The sequence below is a fragment of the Varroa destructor genome, unplaced genomic scaffold, assembly GCF_002443255.2.
Source record: "Varroa destructor unplaced genomic scaffold, Vdes_3.0 BEIS01000001.1, whole genome shotgun sequence".
In the NCBI taxonomy this organism is placed as follows: domain Eukaryota; kingdom Metazoa; phylum Arthropoda; class Arachnida; order Mesostigmata; family Varroidae; genus Varroa; species Varroa destructor.
In genome coordinates, this window is record NW_019211454.1 from 54,243,823 (window position 1) to 54,262,170 (window position 18,348).

The window sequence follows — 18,348 nt, forward strand, 5'->3', positions numbered from 1 at the left end:
AATAGTTTATTTTGTCAACAATATCCTATGTACACATCATTTCCACCGAGGTCGTTTCCGCCATCTTGGTCATGTGGCAGACAGCTGTCCATAAATAAATAAATATCCTTATCGTTTATTCATTATTGATGCGATTGGCCCACGTCATTCCCTAAAAGAGACTTGTTGTGCCTTTGCCTCTATCGTGTATCATTGTTTTGCCTTTTATCGAAGATAGTTGTTACAATCTTTTCAACAAAAGCACCAGTTCCAAGTGGTTGCTACGTCTCCCTTCGGGCTTTTTTAATATAGCAGATTGACTACTTAATCGACCAGACATACAGTTTGTTATAAAAACCCAGAATTCTCTTGATAGATGTAAATACAACAGAGAACCCCTCGTGCTCATGTGAAGTCTACCGCATACTTTTGACATAGAATAATCTTACCCGAACTTAACCCTTATGAGATTTGTTTGATTAGCGAATATTTTGGAACCTTCTAAAGGTCTAGGTAAATTGAACTTTATGAGACCAGCTTAGGCACGGGCGCAGCAGTCGATAATTTTTATATTATATTCACGCATATATGAATCCTTTCGTTTTTCCTAATTTTTCTTCCATTACCAAGCTTACTTTTACTTTCCTATTCCATTTTATAAAATACACATGCTAATTAATTATATAGCCTCTATAACAAAGTTGTAACAGTATTTCCCGGTAAAAGTTCATATATTGGGTCACGCATACATTTTAAGCAAGTTGTTATTTCTATCACTGCCGATCATCACTACTAGTGCCGTCGGCAACCTTATCACCATCATTATCATATCACCCCAAATGAGCATCAACGTGATGGTCGATACAATATGGATTTCGATGGCTGTAACAAACTTTTAAAGCTACTCGGAAAGTGTGAACCTATGGTCGAGTAGCCGTCCCCCAGAGGTGCAGGGTCGGGGTCCATACAGGTTTCTCCTCGATTCTGTTGTGATTTGCCGTTCTTCGGACGGCGATTCTCATTGTTTTTTCGTCGCCGTTGCCGGTGATCATCGTGCTCGCCGCAGATGCGATCCGATGGTGGATTCGTTTGCTTATATACACCATAGTCGCGTTGGTAACGTTCGAGCATCGGAGGCCGTTTATCCAGCGTTCCTACAGAGCCGCAGTAGCTTTTCGAAGAGTGAGCCGACCCCGACGACTTTGTGTCTAGAGGTTCTGTCTTGCCGCTTTTTCCTGCCTCTTTACTTTTTTTTACTGCTTCAGAGTAACGGTGAGGTATACTTGTCATCTGTAGCTGAAGTTCTTTTTCGTTTAGTTTTTTCTTTTTAATGTCCTTCAGTCGTCGATTGGAGCGGAAATTATTTGCCATGATAAGTGAACCAGCAATAAGAACCAGTGAGCCGAAGCCAAACACCAACATTGCAATTGCCCAGTTTGGTAGTAGAGGAGGTTCGACAAGGAGTTCGGAAGCAGGCGTTTTCACGTATTTGAATTTGAATGATGTCATATTGGGGTCGAGGACAAATTCGAAGTCGTTGTCAGATTTATACGCCATCACATCTCGCACATCTTCAGTGAGTTCTTGATCATCAATCATCGGCTCTGTCTGATAAAACACGAGGAAGAAATCAACTTCAACCCCTTTACTAAATCCGTCGATGAGAATATAATTGAGGAAATCACCGTAGCGTGTATCGTCAAGAAATGACTTTAGTTGCTGTTTTACGTGAAATGCTAAGTACTTAAATTCCTTCGTATTTCTATCGTCTAAATAGGGGGACCATTCCCATCCATCGATGATTTTCGTTTGCCCCTCATAATATACCAGTGGGACTTGCAGGTCGGGCTCTCCAAAATCATCTGGAACATCTTCTTCAACCGTTCGATACGTCGAAGTCTCGTACCCTTTGTGCTGTCCTTTCTGGCGACGGTACAGCTCTTCGAAATCAGCCAAAGATGGACCGGATGGTGCGGACGGTAGTGAAGGAGCAGATCTTGGAGGGCCGAAAGGATATGGTTTTCGTTCAGGCTTCGCGGTAGTGATTCGCTTTCCAGGCTTACGAATCCTCACTGGCTGAAACTGTTTAGACTTGGGTCGGTCTCTGGCGCGGTCAAAAATTTTCACAATGGGCCGCACCGTCCGAACTCCCGGTGCGCCAGTCGGTTTTTTGGGACGTGTAAAAATACCAAAAGCAGGCCTGTCCTGCTTTGGCTGCCTGCTTTTGATAGGCGCAACCGCGACGCCATCGACCTCTTTGTCGCGTAGTCTCATAGGTCGGGTTCGCACGACCGATGGACGCTTTTTCGGAATCTTGAGTTTCTTTAGTTTCACAATGGAAATCGGCGTTGTTGCAAGCGGTAGCGGGAAGTTTTTGTTATCATAATCGTCATCCTCGTTCTCAGCGTTATATACGGGGGGCGCAGCTGTTACAGTTGGTAACTCCGTTGGCTGGTGTGCGATACGAACACCTGGAAATCGGAGATGCACAAAATAATACCGAGTTAAAGGACTATTCAAAGTGATTCAGCTTTACGAAAGGATTAGCTGAGGAAGTGGACAAAGGAAAAGGCAGGCAATGATTAACTGTTACATTACATCACCACTGAGATGCCGAGAGCGAAGTGCGTTACCGTCGTATACGTAACGATTATGCTCGATATCAAGATCAAATATTATGCTACATTAACCTGTGGAATGAGGCAGTTTGTTTATTTAGCACTTGGGATCATTTGGGTCTAAGCGTAGAGCTTTCAGCGTGATACTAATATTGTTCAGCACAACACTAATTGTAAATCAATCAATATGGCATAATTGCAGAACCACTGGCGATCCAAGAATTAATAAAGGGCCATTTTTAACCCAAAAACATTTGGCAACATCTGCGTAATACATTTGTAAATGATAAGTCGATTTTTCGCGACCAGCGAGTGTAGAAGTTATTCACGGAGGATCGCGACGCGATAACGTGTTTGTTTCTCAGAGCCTTTTGCTAGTCTCACATTTTAGATATCGGATTTGCTTAATTTACTACTAAATACTGCCCACGTAATAATAAATGCTTGCTAAACTTTCCCATTAACAGTGGACGCTACAATGACGATTAAAGTCGTATAGAAACGTTGCCCTTTCTCTTAAACTTACTAGCCGATGAACATAAAATTTTATTTGTGCAGATTTTTGTGTAGGTCCATTATGATTATTTATGTGTCACTAAATCACCATTCTGCAATATGTTTTATGCTGTCCCACATCCAAAACACGAACAGATATGTCTGCCAATTACAGCCGCAAATACTGATGTAAAAACAAATCGTAAAAGTCATAAATATAGATATCGTCAAAAACGCCTTCTGAGTTCATGGCTTTTATATCACCTAAATTTGTTTTTTTTGTCGTTTAATATTTTCGAGGCGACATAAAAACGTTTCGTAGGAGCTCAGCAGTAAATAACACCTAAGCGCTAGGGGTCCCTTCACGCCAGCGATCTGCTCGGATCATAACAGTAAGACGCAACAGAACTGAAGTTAATCGTACAGGGTAGTTAGAAAATGAATAAATCATAAGCTGCTTAACTTAATAGTAACTTTATTAATATCAGTTTATGGGCAAGCATTCCCCCGCTGAGCGGACGGAGATGTTTGGATGAAGAACACTAAGACGATATCACGCAGGGAAAATACCTAATTGTGCTAATACTGAAAGAACAAACGTCGAACTTGCTACTGGTGTTAATGTCTTAGTAACTTTCGCACTTACCCAAGCAATGTGATGATAATAAAGATAGTAAAGTCTATAGAAGAAATTCACCACAAGCTGGAGCTCTAAAACGATCACTTTCGTAAACCACATTAATAAACTGTAGGCAATATCTGCTAATCTGCTGGGGTATTGACTATATACGAGGAGTAAGCACGAGATGATCCGATAGCTTTTTATCAATTTGATCAAATTTATTATTACTCATTTGTTTTAATATCATATAATCTAGTTGCCTGAATTAGATCGAGGCTGCCATTTTTTTGCCACTGTACAATTCATTTTCAATATTTGTTAATCTATTATTTGTTTAACTTACATTGAAATAATCTACAATTTACCACTAAATTGTTTAATGAATGAAGATCAACACACCATTAAAAGATTCCACTTAGATCCTGCCTATTGAAAATTACTACAATATAGAATAGAGCAAACCGCACTTTTACTTTAAGCAATTCACAGAGAGACTTTGTGATCCGAGCAAAAATCGTGATGGTACTAAACTTAACGATGAGATATCTTGGTAGTGAATCATCGTTGAGTTGTACCTGTTAATGGTAGTTAGGCAGCCGCTATGACCGATACAAAATGCCTGGTCTGGCTGATACACTTTGTTGTCTTCAACTAAGATTTGTTTACTTGCATCGGTCCAGTTCCGATTGAAGTAGCGGAAATAAACTTCTTCCTGGATGCCGGCAAATTTATATAGCCTTTTCCCCGCCTGATGCCAATTCTTTATGCGCATCGACGTTGAAGGAGACGTCAGTTGTAAGTGTTGTTTTTAATCGTTTGCCACTCAAGGACTATTACAGTAATAACAGCGGCAAGGATACTTGCTTGTCTATGAGAGGACCAGTACTTCAAGTAGCGAAACTATTCTATTTACCTCAGACACGTACAACGGTACGTATACTGTGCTTGTACACTACAACAACTATGTACGGCAACATACAATACAAATACAGCGCGTATCAAATACGATTATATGTATAACTACGATATTTGCCTGCATAGACAGACTGGTACGGAGCTACTTATCATCCAGACGCATGGATCGGTCACAATACAATAGAAACCAAACTGGCCGACAGGCGTAGCTGGTGGATGGGCAAAATGGCAACGCTCCATCGCCAGTCGATGTGATTTTCCCACATTCACTGATCTTCATTCACTGGCCACCAGCGCTGTCAGCGGAAACGCGATCAGGAAGCTAATCTCACCGTGTGTGTAATTGTTTGATTTGTCAATTTTTGATGATTTGTCAAGGCAAGACCGAGAAACTTCTGTGCATTTATCCTGCAGATGCACGTTCGACCAAATTTCGGATCAGAAAGTAACCTTATGGCAATAACAGTCCTCGTTTCAGAGACAGTGTTTTAGTGGATATCAGCTAAATTAACTATTAGTAGCTTTCGTAAATAGACTCCGGGCCAATATCTTTCCTTGTCACGGAAGCCTTATATCCATTTATTTCCGACAGCCCTGACACCGATGTCCCTTAGGCTCATATACTGTTATATGGTTCGCTTGAGTGATCGCTTAGCGACTGAGCGCTGATTTTTTTTTCGTTCCTAAAATAAAATGTTCAACCAAACTCAACGAATGGGCAAGAGAGATTGCTAAAACCTAAATTAATTTTGCACATGACACGCTTTTCATCTAGCTTCCCAAGATCATTTTCTGCTCTGAGGTCGGGCACACGTCGGAAAAGCCAGCAGATCAGAAGACAGCTTGCAAAATCAGCAATGTCCAAAGTGCAAAATGCTAAAAGGCTTCGTGTGTTAACTTTTTTTTTGGATAACGAACGTCACTTCAATAGTTACTTATAAATGTATATAGTCAGTTCATGCCATGTTAAAGTGTATGGATTATATTTAAATAAAAATAGAAAGCAAATTTAATCTAGATTGCTTATCTGTGTGGCTACATATATTATTATAGCCTTAGTTAGGGATACGACAAAGTACCCGAAAATTGTACAATTTTCTGCGTTTACAGCGGAATACGACATGAAAAAGCTGTTTTTGAATTTTATTTTCCTTATTTTATGCAAGTTCTAAACACGAACTATCGATTTGAGCCATTTTGTTCTAACAGGACATAAGATAAAGAATATATATCTTCTCCGTCTTCATTTTTATCTTACGCAAGTATCATGTTTTGCTTCATTATACAATAAATAAAAAATACAGTATTTAGTTATACCTATGTAAATTTCGTATGCGTCTTAGTGTCATGTCACAGTACCTCACCGACCCCTGTGATATACAAGTATCAGAAGAACACGACATCTCTGTATCTGCCTTCGTCTTGGGCCGCCTTCAAAAATACATGTCGTATTCGGCCCTTCGTCATTCCGTTCTACTTCGTGTCTGTGTTTACGTTCAACACTACATAGACCGACAGGGGACTACCATCAGCAGTAGCAAGAACAGCGCTATTTCTATTGTGTTTCGCTGGCACAATGTTCGAGCTAAGTATAATAATAAGACATCGCTTTACCACCGGGAAAGCCAAGCGATGTTCGCGCCATTGCTCAGTCAGTGACGGTGACAGAAATTACAGAATGCTATTCAACAAGTACTCAGTGCACTAAAACTGTAATCGTATTATACGCGTATTGTTCTTTGTCCACAGTCATCGTAACTGGTGATGCTCATTATGATGCCGAGGCGGAATAGCACGGATGCTGGCTGGAGTATAAATTGGGAACGTCAGGAAGGATAACCCCCTTATCTTCCGTTCTTTGTCTAACCCTGTTTCAGCCCTAAAGGTTGTTCGCTCCTCGTCACCATGGAAAAACTGTGAGAAACTGAACACTGTAAATTTCAGTTTTTTCAAAAATTCCTATCTGTAAGCCAACAAACTAGACAGGTAGTAGCAACATTCTCATAATCATTCTTCCCTCTGACCCTTAACCCCGCGACCATTGTTCTATCGGCGCACAGTGTCTTACAACATGTTGTTACGTTGGTGACGTTTGCGTGCACTACTTTATGGACGTGAACGCAGCATATCAGGCAGGGGTTAACCGGGCTATGAAATAGATAAGCACATAATTCTAGTCTCTCCAGCCGTGCGTGCAGGGGTCAGCTCGTAAGTACGGTCGATTTCTAGACAACATGACCAGCAACTAATGAAGACGCTTACTTGAGCACCGGGAACCCTAGATAATTGTGCGACATTTTCACCACTACCGTCTACAAAGACAGGGCAGTTTAGCATAATTGATAGATGCTTTTTGGGCTAAACGTATATAATGGATAACGTATTTGCTTGTTGATCTTAGCTACAACTTGTAATCGGGGTTCGAACCCGAGCATAGACAGACTTTGTTTCGTGGTGGGAGCCAGCCAGCCAGCCAGCCAGCCAGCCAGCCAGCCAGCCGGCCGTCTGATGGAATGCCTAACGGCAATACCGGACGTAAAACTCAAAACATAGGGGGCTAAATGTATATAATGGCGTGTGTAATTTAGCTGCTCATATCTTAGGGGATACTTGTTGAGGCTCCATGAAGTCAGCGTAGGCAGGATTTCTTAAACGTTCATTTCTCATTTGCGCGTACTCATGGACTTTGTCCTTTGAATGTTCCAGGTCGGGTTTTCATTTAAGTCTCTCACTGTAAAAAACAACACCAAATCGAAAGTTAACGTTGGGTTCACGAACAGAAAAATGCCAAAATGTGGATATTTTGAATTGCGGAACTTTGAGTTTTTGGCGCAAAAGTTATGCGTTGTTCTCTAACTATTTTCTAGAAGCACGAAATCTTCAACTATTACAGTTCGCATAACGTTTTCGCATAAATCAAGTATGGGATTGATTGAAGTAAAATTAAGGAAACTTATATTTTTTGACAGAGCAATATGTTGTAATTTGTGGCAGAACCGAAGACCGATGATTGGGGTCATCGATCAGCTCGACATAAGATCCTCATACAGAGCAGTAATACACTCTGTTCGGAGCTTAGTATTCAACCGGGCTGCAGATTTGGAATGGATGTTCATCTCGTTAGTTATGAGAAGATTAAAAAAAAACGCTGCTATTGAAAACTATTATAGAAGTTATTGTTTGAAGAAAATTTACGTTAATCTCACTTTGTCGAAGAAGGAACCTGATGACCAATTCGTGATAGGCAATGTAATCGGAGGGTTGCTTCCTATGGAATACCGTTCCCGAGCCATGATGACTCTTAGCTTAGGTCGCGAATGTTTCCTAAAGTTATATATGAATAAAAATTGCGTTGATAACAAAAAACATTATTGGTATATACTCGAAAATACTTTCATCAATTTGTTGCTTTTCTTTTTTTTTTCTTTTTTTTTTTCTTCGCCAGAAGCTCTTTCGTCTTTCGTCGAAAGCGTCATTGGTTAGAAAAACAAGTTTACAAATCAGGCTCTGCCTAGATGTCTTTCATAAATTCGATTCAATCTGAGATCAAAAAATAAATTCATAGAAAAAAAATTACTCCAATCGTCTGTTCTCCCATAAAATTTTTGTTTAAGTAGAGGAGTTACGATTTGTCAATGCCATGAAAATGGCTGTTAGAAGGAAGGAAGGAAGTTAGAGATGAATTCAAATGATTAATCACTTCATTCGAGAATATGTAACAAATCTGTATAGATCGAGGCAATAAAAATAGTCTAAAAAATAGGCTTAAAAATAGTCTAAGATAAACGGATACCGCTTTGAACTTCTGTACCTTTCAGTTAAGCGCTTGTTCTCCCGTTTGCTTTGAGATCACCTGATCAATGTCACGGAGTCGTCTTTCTACTCTATTACTAACTAAGCCTAAAAAACATCGAAACGTAACGCCCACTTCGTAACAGGCACTGTGGGGCCAAATTATCGTGAACGGGGGATTCGAATGCACGTAAAGCCAGCGTAAACTCCTAAAGGTCGCTCGGATGGCAATAACGAAATTACCGAAAAGTAAACAATGCAAAATGTTCTGCTAACGAACTACTGTGTGTACGTGTGAAAAAACTGCATTACAATGGACCGTATAAGGATCCTAAAGTTGCGTGTTTGGAAAAAAGCTCTGCTTAGCTATATTCTTTTATTTATATATGAGCTATATTGTAAAACGTGTCATTTTTATCATTCCATAAATAATCTACCCGTAGTGATCGCTACATATCTAAATAACTAACAGCCGAAATGTTTTGGTTTTAATTTATTGGGTCTAGTTGTTAGCCCAGATCGTGACTTCGATGATAAAAATTACATCGCCAAATATTCCGTTGTATTAACAACCACACCTTAAACACTGGGCTAAAAATATGTTCACTTTCTTTTTTCAGCCTTGTTTTTCATGATGGTATTCTAGGCTGCAACCTTATCCTAACATAACTCACGCCTAGCGTCCGCCGTCTATAGCGTGAATTCGCCACTTCACAGTTGCCGCCGACAGAGTTAGATTGTTGTCCGTGCCTTTGCTTAGCGTGTTTGTGGCAATGTGACGTGATATTATCCATATGCTTTTTTTTTTTTCGTTTATCTCACCGAAGGCGTAACCTCTTCCATCAACTTACGCATTATACACTTTCGATGCTACAAATTCAGATCAAACACGAATATTGAAGCGTAACCCACAGAACAGTCGACCGTTATCACTGCGGCCGCTGTTACAGTATCAGATCATTGTACCTTTCGAATGTCGTGACCCGGGCAAGCAAAACTGTGAACCAATTCGCTTGTGTATTGATATTGCTTTATTCTAGGAAACAAAAACTAGAGGCTTACCTTCTATTTAGCTTAATATTAACTAGAATGGATAGTGACGGAAAGGGTCAGCTCTGTCCCTGTATATTGAATACGTTATCGATGTGTATGTGTGAGCTTCAGGCAGAGACAAGCACCAAAGAAGCTTGCTAGCTGAAAGGATTACATTGTCGCTGATTTTTATTCGGACTATAGTTATAGTGGAGCTCAACTGCATTTGTTTCTGATAGAAGGCAATCTTTGCAACACTGCGTACAGAATTTGACTATACACGGACCCTAGCAATACAGAAGCAACTTGGTGGTAAACCAGGGTAAGTGCTTGAAAACTAAGGAAAAAAGGCCAACCAACGCAGCTGCCTGCTATTTACGTTGTCGACAAATGTAAGGTTTTGACGCGAGTATTGCCTACTTAGCATGCACACTTCGTCAAATTTACCGCTCTGCTTTGGTTCAAGTTACATGGTACTGCCATGCTAGTATGGAAAGGTAGTCACTTGCGACGCGTGACATATACTTTAACACATAAACATGCAATATGCAACATATTATATTGAAACAGTTTCACTATTAGTCTTTCTAAAGAACCGCTAGCGGAGATGATAACTACAGTTGCTCTGCTTGGAATCCGTGAACAAAAGCCTTTGACAGACGAACGTTTTACAACAACCACTTGTACGACCACTGCTTGTCACTACAACTTAGATACAGGTCCAGTTGACGCTAGCTGCTGCCTGCTCGTCGTTCTTTAATATCTGAACCTCCGCCATTTTCGTCTGAGCAGCATTTTCGACTTCTACTGTTATAATCTGCAGTGCTACAGGGGCATCAACCAGCAACAACAGCACGGATACATTTTTTTATAGTCGTTATCGTAGTACCCGTAGCAATAATCGTAGTGGCAACGTCAACTTCATCATTAACTCAGCTATGCTCTCGTCCTGACGCTGTCTCCGTTTTGAAAATAGACGTCGCTGGAAACGGCTGAAAATCATCAGCCCGGTTTCCCCTATATTTTGCAACGGCGGAAGGAGCTAAAGTAACTTTCGACGACAGACAGTGATAGCGATGATCGTTTTGGCAGCCACTACGGATGCCATCATTTTCGAACCGATCTTCACACCATCATCAACGACTGGTCGCCAAAAGACTTCAGCTACGGCTACAACGATGACGGTGGCGTAAGCTAAGACGTTCGCTCGTTCATGTCATTAGCAGCGAGCAGCAATGGCAGAACCATATTTCAATCATGAACGCTTTTGGTAGCGTAAAGGTTGTGGTAGCAAAATGAGGGGCAAGAGGCAAAATAACGTATTCAGTTTGTGTCTAGTCAGTCAGATTCGATTATTAAATCCAAGTGTAAGTGTAAATTAAGCATGAGCTAACAGCTTGATAGAATGGACATACAGTCGATGTTTTTGCAGTGAGGTTGTTCATGACTATCAGTATCCATAAAGAAACGTTAGTTCAATGTTAATGGAATTATGGAACACGAGGCTTATCCTGAATGTCTGGTGGGTACTGCCCATAGCGAAGCTGTTCTACGAATTTACATAGATGATCATTTAGCTTTCAGAAATAATGAAATGATCGCATTAAATTGCGTAAAGATGAAGTAACAATGCGACAAGTGAAGTTATGATAGTCCGCCCTGTAGCATTCAGGTCGCGAGTCTTTAAGTAATATTGTCGCTTAGGTAAAATTGAATCTACCAGTTACTTCAACTAGGAAAAAACACTGCCTGCAGACCTACTTGTAGAAGCGCCACACAATCAAACCTCCGGCCTTCATTACGTTAATTGCATTTTAGGGTACTTCTTGCCACCATTCAAGCTTCATATAAACATAGCTATACGGTGAACGCATCTATTGCCGATAAATATATCAAAACCTTACTAAACGTTAATTAACTATTAATTCGTAAAACGCAGTAGGTAGTTCAGCTTTCGCTCAACGTACCCTAATTCCTATTCCGGTTAATTTAACTTCGAAGGCAATGCGGAAAGAAAAAACATTTCTATAAATATCTATTTCTATATAAATAAAATAGATGTAAATTTTAAGTGCCGTATGTCTGTTAGTTCCACTGTATGGCCTATCTGAACTATCAAAGGCGTATCGGATCGCTGAAGGAACTCGTTAGCTCGATGCTTAATGCTGTGACTTTTAAACAAGCGGTGTGGTACCGTTCATAAAGTAAATCGTAAAGCGCAGCCGCGGCACGGAGCCAAATGCGCGAATTTATCATTCCTCCAAAATCAGTTCAACAATGTCACGCAACAAGTATCGCGTTTTCTGAACGGGCGTGTCAAAGTATATCGAACGAATCGTGTACGTTAATTTCAACATGTTATCACTAATTGCGTTATAATCCTAATTTTTGGACGTTGTGGCGATTTGGGGAAATTAGCAAGCTTAAAAGTTCAATGCACACGTTTTATTTTTGTTCCTTCCTTGATAAGAAAAAATTGGCAAAAAAAAAATTGAAATTTTTTTGTATACTTATTAACCATGGGTAAAAAAAAACTTGAGCTAAATGACATTTTCGAGCAGGGTGACATTAGACTGAGAGTGTAAAATATAAAAATTGCTTTGTTTCAACTCTACACTGTGGGCATGAAACTCACCGTTGCAAAAATAAACATAATAATCTCTCCAAAAATTGCTTTTTTTTTTTTTACACTGAACCTAAGCGCAGTTTCACCTTGGAGTAAGACAGCAATCGCGAGCAACATATCTATGAACCCATAGTGTTATCTTCATTGCATGGAAGTGTGAGATTATTGATGCAGAGTCACAGAATGACGATCATATATATATATATATATATATATATATATATATATATATATATATATAATAATAATCTGTATAAATCTAAGCAATAAAACACTTAAAAGGGGGTAGTGGTTCCCCTGTTGCAATGTATGTGAATTGCGAAAACAGAGTAATAACATTACACTGCATGGTGACAGACTAGAAAATAAAATGGTCGTACCAAGCTGGCATGAAGGAACTGCATGGAAGAAAATGTAATCGGACATCAAAAATAACTGCAATGGAGGAATAGGTATAGTTCAAGATGATCAAACAAGTTCAGGTTCAAGCAGGAAAGGTCCGATTTTGCTTGCGAAGTTGGATAGGCAAAAAGTAATTGGCATAGCGTTTGACGTATAACTTAATGAGCCTATTGGGTGTTTATAGGACAAAAACTAACCGATTCTATACCTGTGTAGTGTCTGTTCATTAGTACATAAATCGGGCGGTTAGAGCCACTGGCCGTTAACACAAATATTACGTTTATGGCTTCTTCTTACAACTGCGTAAACTTTGCCATGAAGTCGATCTAGCCCCTCGACTAGAGAAAGTCCTAATTTATTAACAAAAATAATTTTTTGTAATCGTACTGAAAAATGTTTTTATATGAGTACCATAATCTCAACAACGTATCTGGGTTTTAGGTTTCCTTAGGTAGAAAAAATCGTTTAATCTATGTACACATTTGTATGTATTTCTGTTCCCAACGAAATGTCGGCTGTAGTGGCCCGTGTATGTTACATAGATCGGGCCCTGAACTTTTTGTGGTGAAATTTAAGGCATTGAGGCATACACCATAATACCAGTCTCTTTTGTCCTATTGTTGCCTACTGGTGAAAGTAATGTTTGTTTTGTAAAGAACTAAACTGCTCGCAACAGTCCTTACTTTCATAACGACGCTAGAACACGTTTATTACTAGCACCATTAGTTTAACGCTTGTTAACAGCAGCAGGACCGAGGGCATGCACACCCAACACCAAACACCAAACACCCGGCCACAGAATAAAAATATCGGAAGTACGAAACCGTCACCGAAGCCACAAGGTCACAGCCAGCAACGCGACAATTGGCACAGGCGTAACGCAGGCAACAGCGACGCACATGCTGAAGAGGTGGGTCCAATTGGAGCAAATGGCTCGACATAATACCGAAGCCACTACCTTAGCAGAAACATTGACCACCAGGAAAAACTTTAAGGGTGCGAAGCTAGCCGGTCGTACCGGGCAGGATCCAAAAAACCGACTTACGAAACCGATGGCCAGCTTGGCTGGCAGTTTGACGACACCGAGTCGTATTGTGAGACCAGATGACGCGCTACTGAATTGACTAATGTAGAATAAATGGATTTAGTGAACGAAAGCAGATGAACCCGCTCGCTTGGTTCTCGTTGGCTTCCGATAAATTCAACAAGCCATAACCGTAGTTGATATCAAGTCTCGTTGATCTGTAAGTACGAATGGGCGACCATATTTTTGCGGCCCCTTTTACAGAACACTCATAGCTTCTCATCGATGAGAGACAGCATAGACATGTAAGCATATCATGTCAAATCAGACATGAGTCGACCCCTCGACATCCTTCAAATCTCACAAATCCTCATCGTCAGACCTAATCCAAGACGGTGCGGCATATAGAGATATATGAAGTACTCTGTTCTATTCTCCAATATTTCAAGTGCAATAATGACTGTTACATCCTTGTCCTGCCATGTCAAAAGCGAACGGAAAAAAATTTGGACCTAATCTTTTATTGTCGCTTGCTCGTTCTTTAGCGAAGTAGCAGTAGTCTTTGTAGCACTAACAAAGATGATGTCCACAACCAGGTAGTGACGTGATTCTATATCTCGGTAACCCTACAGATTAGACATGGTTGTGGTACTGCTGATCAGTAGCAGACTAGTCAACTGAAATAATCCGCGATTTTAAGGTTCTTAAGAATTAAATACTATCGGCTTCGACCAGTGAAACAAATCTACAACGGTAGCACACGTACATATTGGTGATACGAGGCGATCGAAAGTGACACAAATTACTACAATACCCATCCGATTCCGCTAAAGCTTTTCTAGACTATTATCTTTAAATAAAGTCTATCCGCCCTCTAACGAATGCAAATGAAGGAGCCGTTATTGGCGTCGATTGAGGAATCCTTTCCCTTCACATACATTGGACAATCACGTGTGACGAGTAGCCACTCGAGATACAAATCTATCAGTGATATGATTATATCAGTGATATGAGTACTCCGATTACTGTATATAAACGATAAATAGACGCTTTCTATTTGCTTTCATTGGTGACGTGATCAACCAACAAAGATCGACTAGTATTTTAAAAAAAAAAAAAAAAGGTAAACATATCATGCTACCGGGCAGCAATTAGTTACCCACTGCTGTTCACTTCCTAGGACATGTCCATACTGTTGGTTTTCGATAACAGGTGTATTTAGAGGGAAAAAAAAAATAAGCAATTGTCTAATCGCTTTGGCTGTACGTCGTGCATCTAATTTAGTTTCTTATACTTATGTATTTTTATTTTGAGGATCCATGAGCGAGAATTACGCTACGTGATAAAGCTTGTGACAAGCCACAAGAAGGTTTGCCCACTTCACACATATCCGCAATACAATATATATATTGTATTGCGAGAAATATCGAGCCAAGCGATTTGGACAATTTATGATTAGGCAGATGACCGATATTATTGTTTACATTTGTTGCTTGATATGTTTGGTTTGCGACGAGCGTCTATCGGAGGAAAGCGACAACATGTATTGATCAAATGTATCATAGCAGACGGCAGTCAAAATGTCGTTCTAATTTGCTTTACTGGTACCTCCGTGTTGGCCGCATCGACTCGAACCCCCGGCGTCTTTGAGCGATTTTTCGCGCACCGTCGATGTTCGCAACGATAATGTCACGCGCTATAATCTCCTCAAGTAGCATAGGTCGACAATACACACGAAACCCCAGCGCAGACGCTGGTGCTTCGCTTACTGCTGTTGCCACAGCCGTTACCGTCATTTTGTGAAAAACACCGAAATAAAAAAGAAGAACGAAAGACTCTACGGGCACCGATGTCTTGCACAAATGGCAAAGGTCAACAGGTTTTCTATGCTGGCCACGTCATTCTCCCTGGTGTTGTACGTCGGCTGCTATGGGTACAGTGCCACAGCGTGACATCGCACTGAAATGCGATCAAGCTCTGGGATGCTCATACTAGCAAACAGTTAGGACGACGACAACAACGAATGTTCTAGCAGTAACAACAATGGCATCTATGGCAAGCATGTCCCCCCCAAAGGTAACAGAGCAGATGTGGTCCTATGGCCGTCATTATTGCCTGGCTGGTAGCCACTGTTTTCTAGGTAACGCGGCCGATTTAGGCATTATCCAACGACCTTGTCACGACCAACGAAACACTACTGGCCTGGTTAACGCGTAGCGTGCAGTAGCAGTGATACAACAGACTGTATCAGCAGCAAAAACAACGAAATGATGGTGATTATAACGCACACGAAAATATTATTGGACCATTTCGTGCGTTTTGCTTGGTTATTGTAATGATAAATAAGGTTATGAATGAAATCCAACGCACGGTATGCGTGCAAATATGGACATACGTCACACATACGCTTTCTTTTATTTTGAATTAGATAAGTAACAGTAGTAAATAAGCCACGATAGAAATGTAGTTAGTTCGAAACCAAACGTATCTACTTCGTGTGCACTTCAGCCGAACTCGGAGTGGAAATTGCTACGGAAAACAATATAACCAACAATATTGACGTCTCCATTTATGCTCGGTATCATCTGAAATATCAAATATTTTAATACCACAGAATCACAAATCAAAGCTATGTATTCATGACGCATAAATGTTTATGGGCTCTTACCCTTCTTTGCTTTAGGATCAGCCACGTAGAGTACTTGTGCTTCACCGACTTCGTTTTGTATTTGTTTAAGTATCTCTTGAATATTTTCTACTCCAGTTTTCAAGTCGCCAGAAAGGCCTGTACTATTTAATGTTCGCTTTTGCTCACTGTCTTCTTGCACCTCTTGCTGAGTAAACTTAATCGACGTCTGCGTAACAGCGTCTTGCAGATTGTCCTCAGGTAACGAGCTAACAACTTCCCCATTTTCTCCAAGTTCCACGCCACTGACCTTGAGAGAAGTTCGGGTCACGTCCTCCGCATCACCGACACCATCAACCAAACCGCCGCTCGGACCTTGAGGTCCAAGCTCGACGATGGAACCTTGCACTGATGTCTTCGTCACAATTTCAGCGTTTTCCTCAGCTGCAAATTTGTCGTCTGGGGTCTCCTTTTGTTCGGTGACAGTAGCTTGCACCGAAGTTTGCGTAACGACATCACCTGCGCCCGCATCTGCTGATGGTGAAGTGCTGTTCACGACAACTGATTGGGCATACGGATTGACTTCGACGACTGAAGATTTCTTTGATACGACCTCATTCCTGGTAGTTGCATGCTCCGCTGGCAGGGTCGCCTTGGACATGCTTGGCACATAGATATTGAGCAATGGCGGTGGTGGCCGAGATAGAGGTCGAAACGACCTTGAAGGTCCTTGTTGGGACGATGCATCTCTTACGAATATTCCTAAGTAACACAGATAAAATAGTAATACACCCCTCAGGATATCTGGGGGTTTCATCCTGACACCTTACACTTCAACCTTAGTAGGTTACATCCTCTAGGAATCACATCACGAAAAATGAATAGCTGACGTAGCTACCACTACCAACAGGTATCGTGACACAACGACGTCTGTGCGCAACATCTTATGGCTGGGGAGAATTCCAAGATGGCGCGTTGCGAAGATCTGTAGGCCGGGTTTGACCCACAAGAATGGCGAAAAAGCACCACCATTACCGCTATGCGCGTTACCCTCACCGCGCGCCCTTACCGCACTTCAAAGCACCGTTATCGGACAAAGATACGAAGCATATGCTGCCACCTGGCGGCACTCCAGGAAGACCTCGGCTCTTCTGAAAGCATGTAACACAGACTCTGTCGAAGGACGGAAACAGATCCACTTCATTCACAACTGCCAAATGGCTTTATTTTATCGATGGATATAAGACTGTGCTCTGATCTATGCGTTTACATAGATACACTTACGTGTCGAAGAAGGTCAGGCTGAAGCTTGAAGCACGTCGTAAGTCTAGTGCTAACATGGGACTTTACGACTGCACCGCAGGATGCCATTATGTTCACTGAGGAATAGTGCTAAGGCCTACTATCGGTACACAACAGCCTCTTATATAATAATTGAAGCCTGTATCCGAAATTGGCGGGGAAAGCCCCCATTTCCCAAGCTACAAACGCCAAGACCATCTACATACACCATGTTACATCGCTGACAATGTGAAAATATCCTTTAATATGGTTTCAGATAATCACTTCCCGCCTCTCATGAGTTTTTACTGTAGATCAATAGATCAAAATAAGTTTTTGTAACTGGTGTCACCCTTATTTTTTTCGGCCTCCACCTTAGCAGACACCACCTTAATCTGGGACTACGCACAGGTATGACGTTTGTTTGTCCTAATTCATATATCTATAAAAAAGTAAGACACTTAAATATAAATACAAATAAGACGATCACGCAAGCCAGTTTTGTTCATCTTGCTAATATTTTTGGTTCTCTTAAGAGATTCGCATAAACCCTGGCACTTTGTTTTGACGACACACCATTTTGTCCCAGCGATAAGCGTTGGTATCGAGGAGTAGTAAGCCGGTTTTGCATAAATCGCCTGTTCAATTTTAAACTTTTAGACATCCGCGAAAAGACATTTTCATCTAAATCATTCTCGCATAATGGTATCTTTGCAGTATTAAAAGAATGAAAGGTATATGGACGTTGCTTTATAGTCTAGCACCCACACCTCACATTTCCATACTCGCGTAGAAAAGTTACTCGTAGATGTTGTCGAGTGCTCCAACACGAGGATCGGCCAGAAAACATAACACTAGCCAAGGTGCAATATGACAGTTTTTAACTAGCTAATGGCTTTGCTAGTTTACTATATCATAATAATGAACTCTACAGAT

General features: G+C 40.9%; 1 protein-coding gene across 1 annotated transcript; it reads right to left on the reverse strand.

Annotated features, from left to right (window-relative positions):
- Nucleotides 1-10: 10 nt before the first annotated feature.
- On the reverse strand, nucleotides 11-17,528 carry LOC111254790 (uncharacterized). Its single transcript, XM_022816016.2, has 3 exons — nucleotides 17,416-17,528; nucleotides 16,174-17,282; nucleotides 11-2,450 (listed from the first exon to the last, which is right to left on the reverse strand). The coding sequence occupies exons 2-3, from the start codon at nucleotides 16,946-16,948 to the stop codon at nucleotides 826-828; spliced, it is 2,400 nt and encodes a 799-aa protein (XP_022671751.1). The 5' UTR covers nucleotides 16,949-17,282; nucleotides 17,416-17,528; the 3' UTR covers nucleotides 11-825.
- Between the last annotated feature and the right edge of the window lie 820 nt (nucleotides 17,529-18,348).

What these genes read in the sequence shown, in the direction of transcription:
- LOC111254790 (XM_022816016.2), bottom strand. Translation starts at nt 16,948, where the DNA reads ATGAAACCCCCAGATATCCTGAGGGGTGTATTACTATTTTATCTGTGT. An exon ending in TGATCCTAAAGCAAAGAAGG is followed by an intron (nt 2,451 to 16,173) that starts GTAAGAGCCCAT and finishes TCCGATTTCCAG; the next exon opens with GTGTTCGTATCGCACACCAG.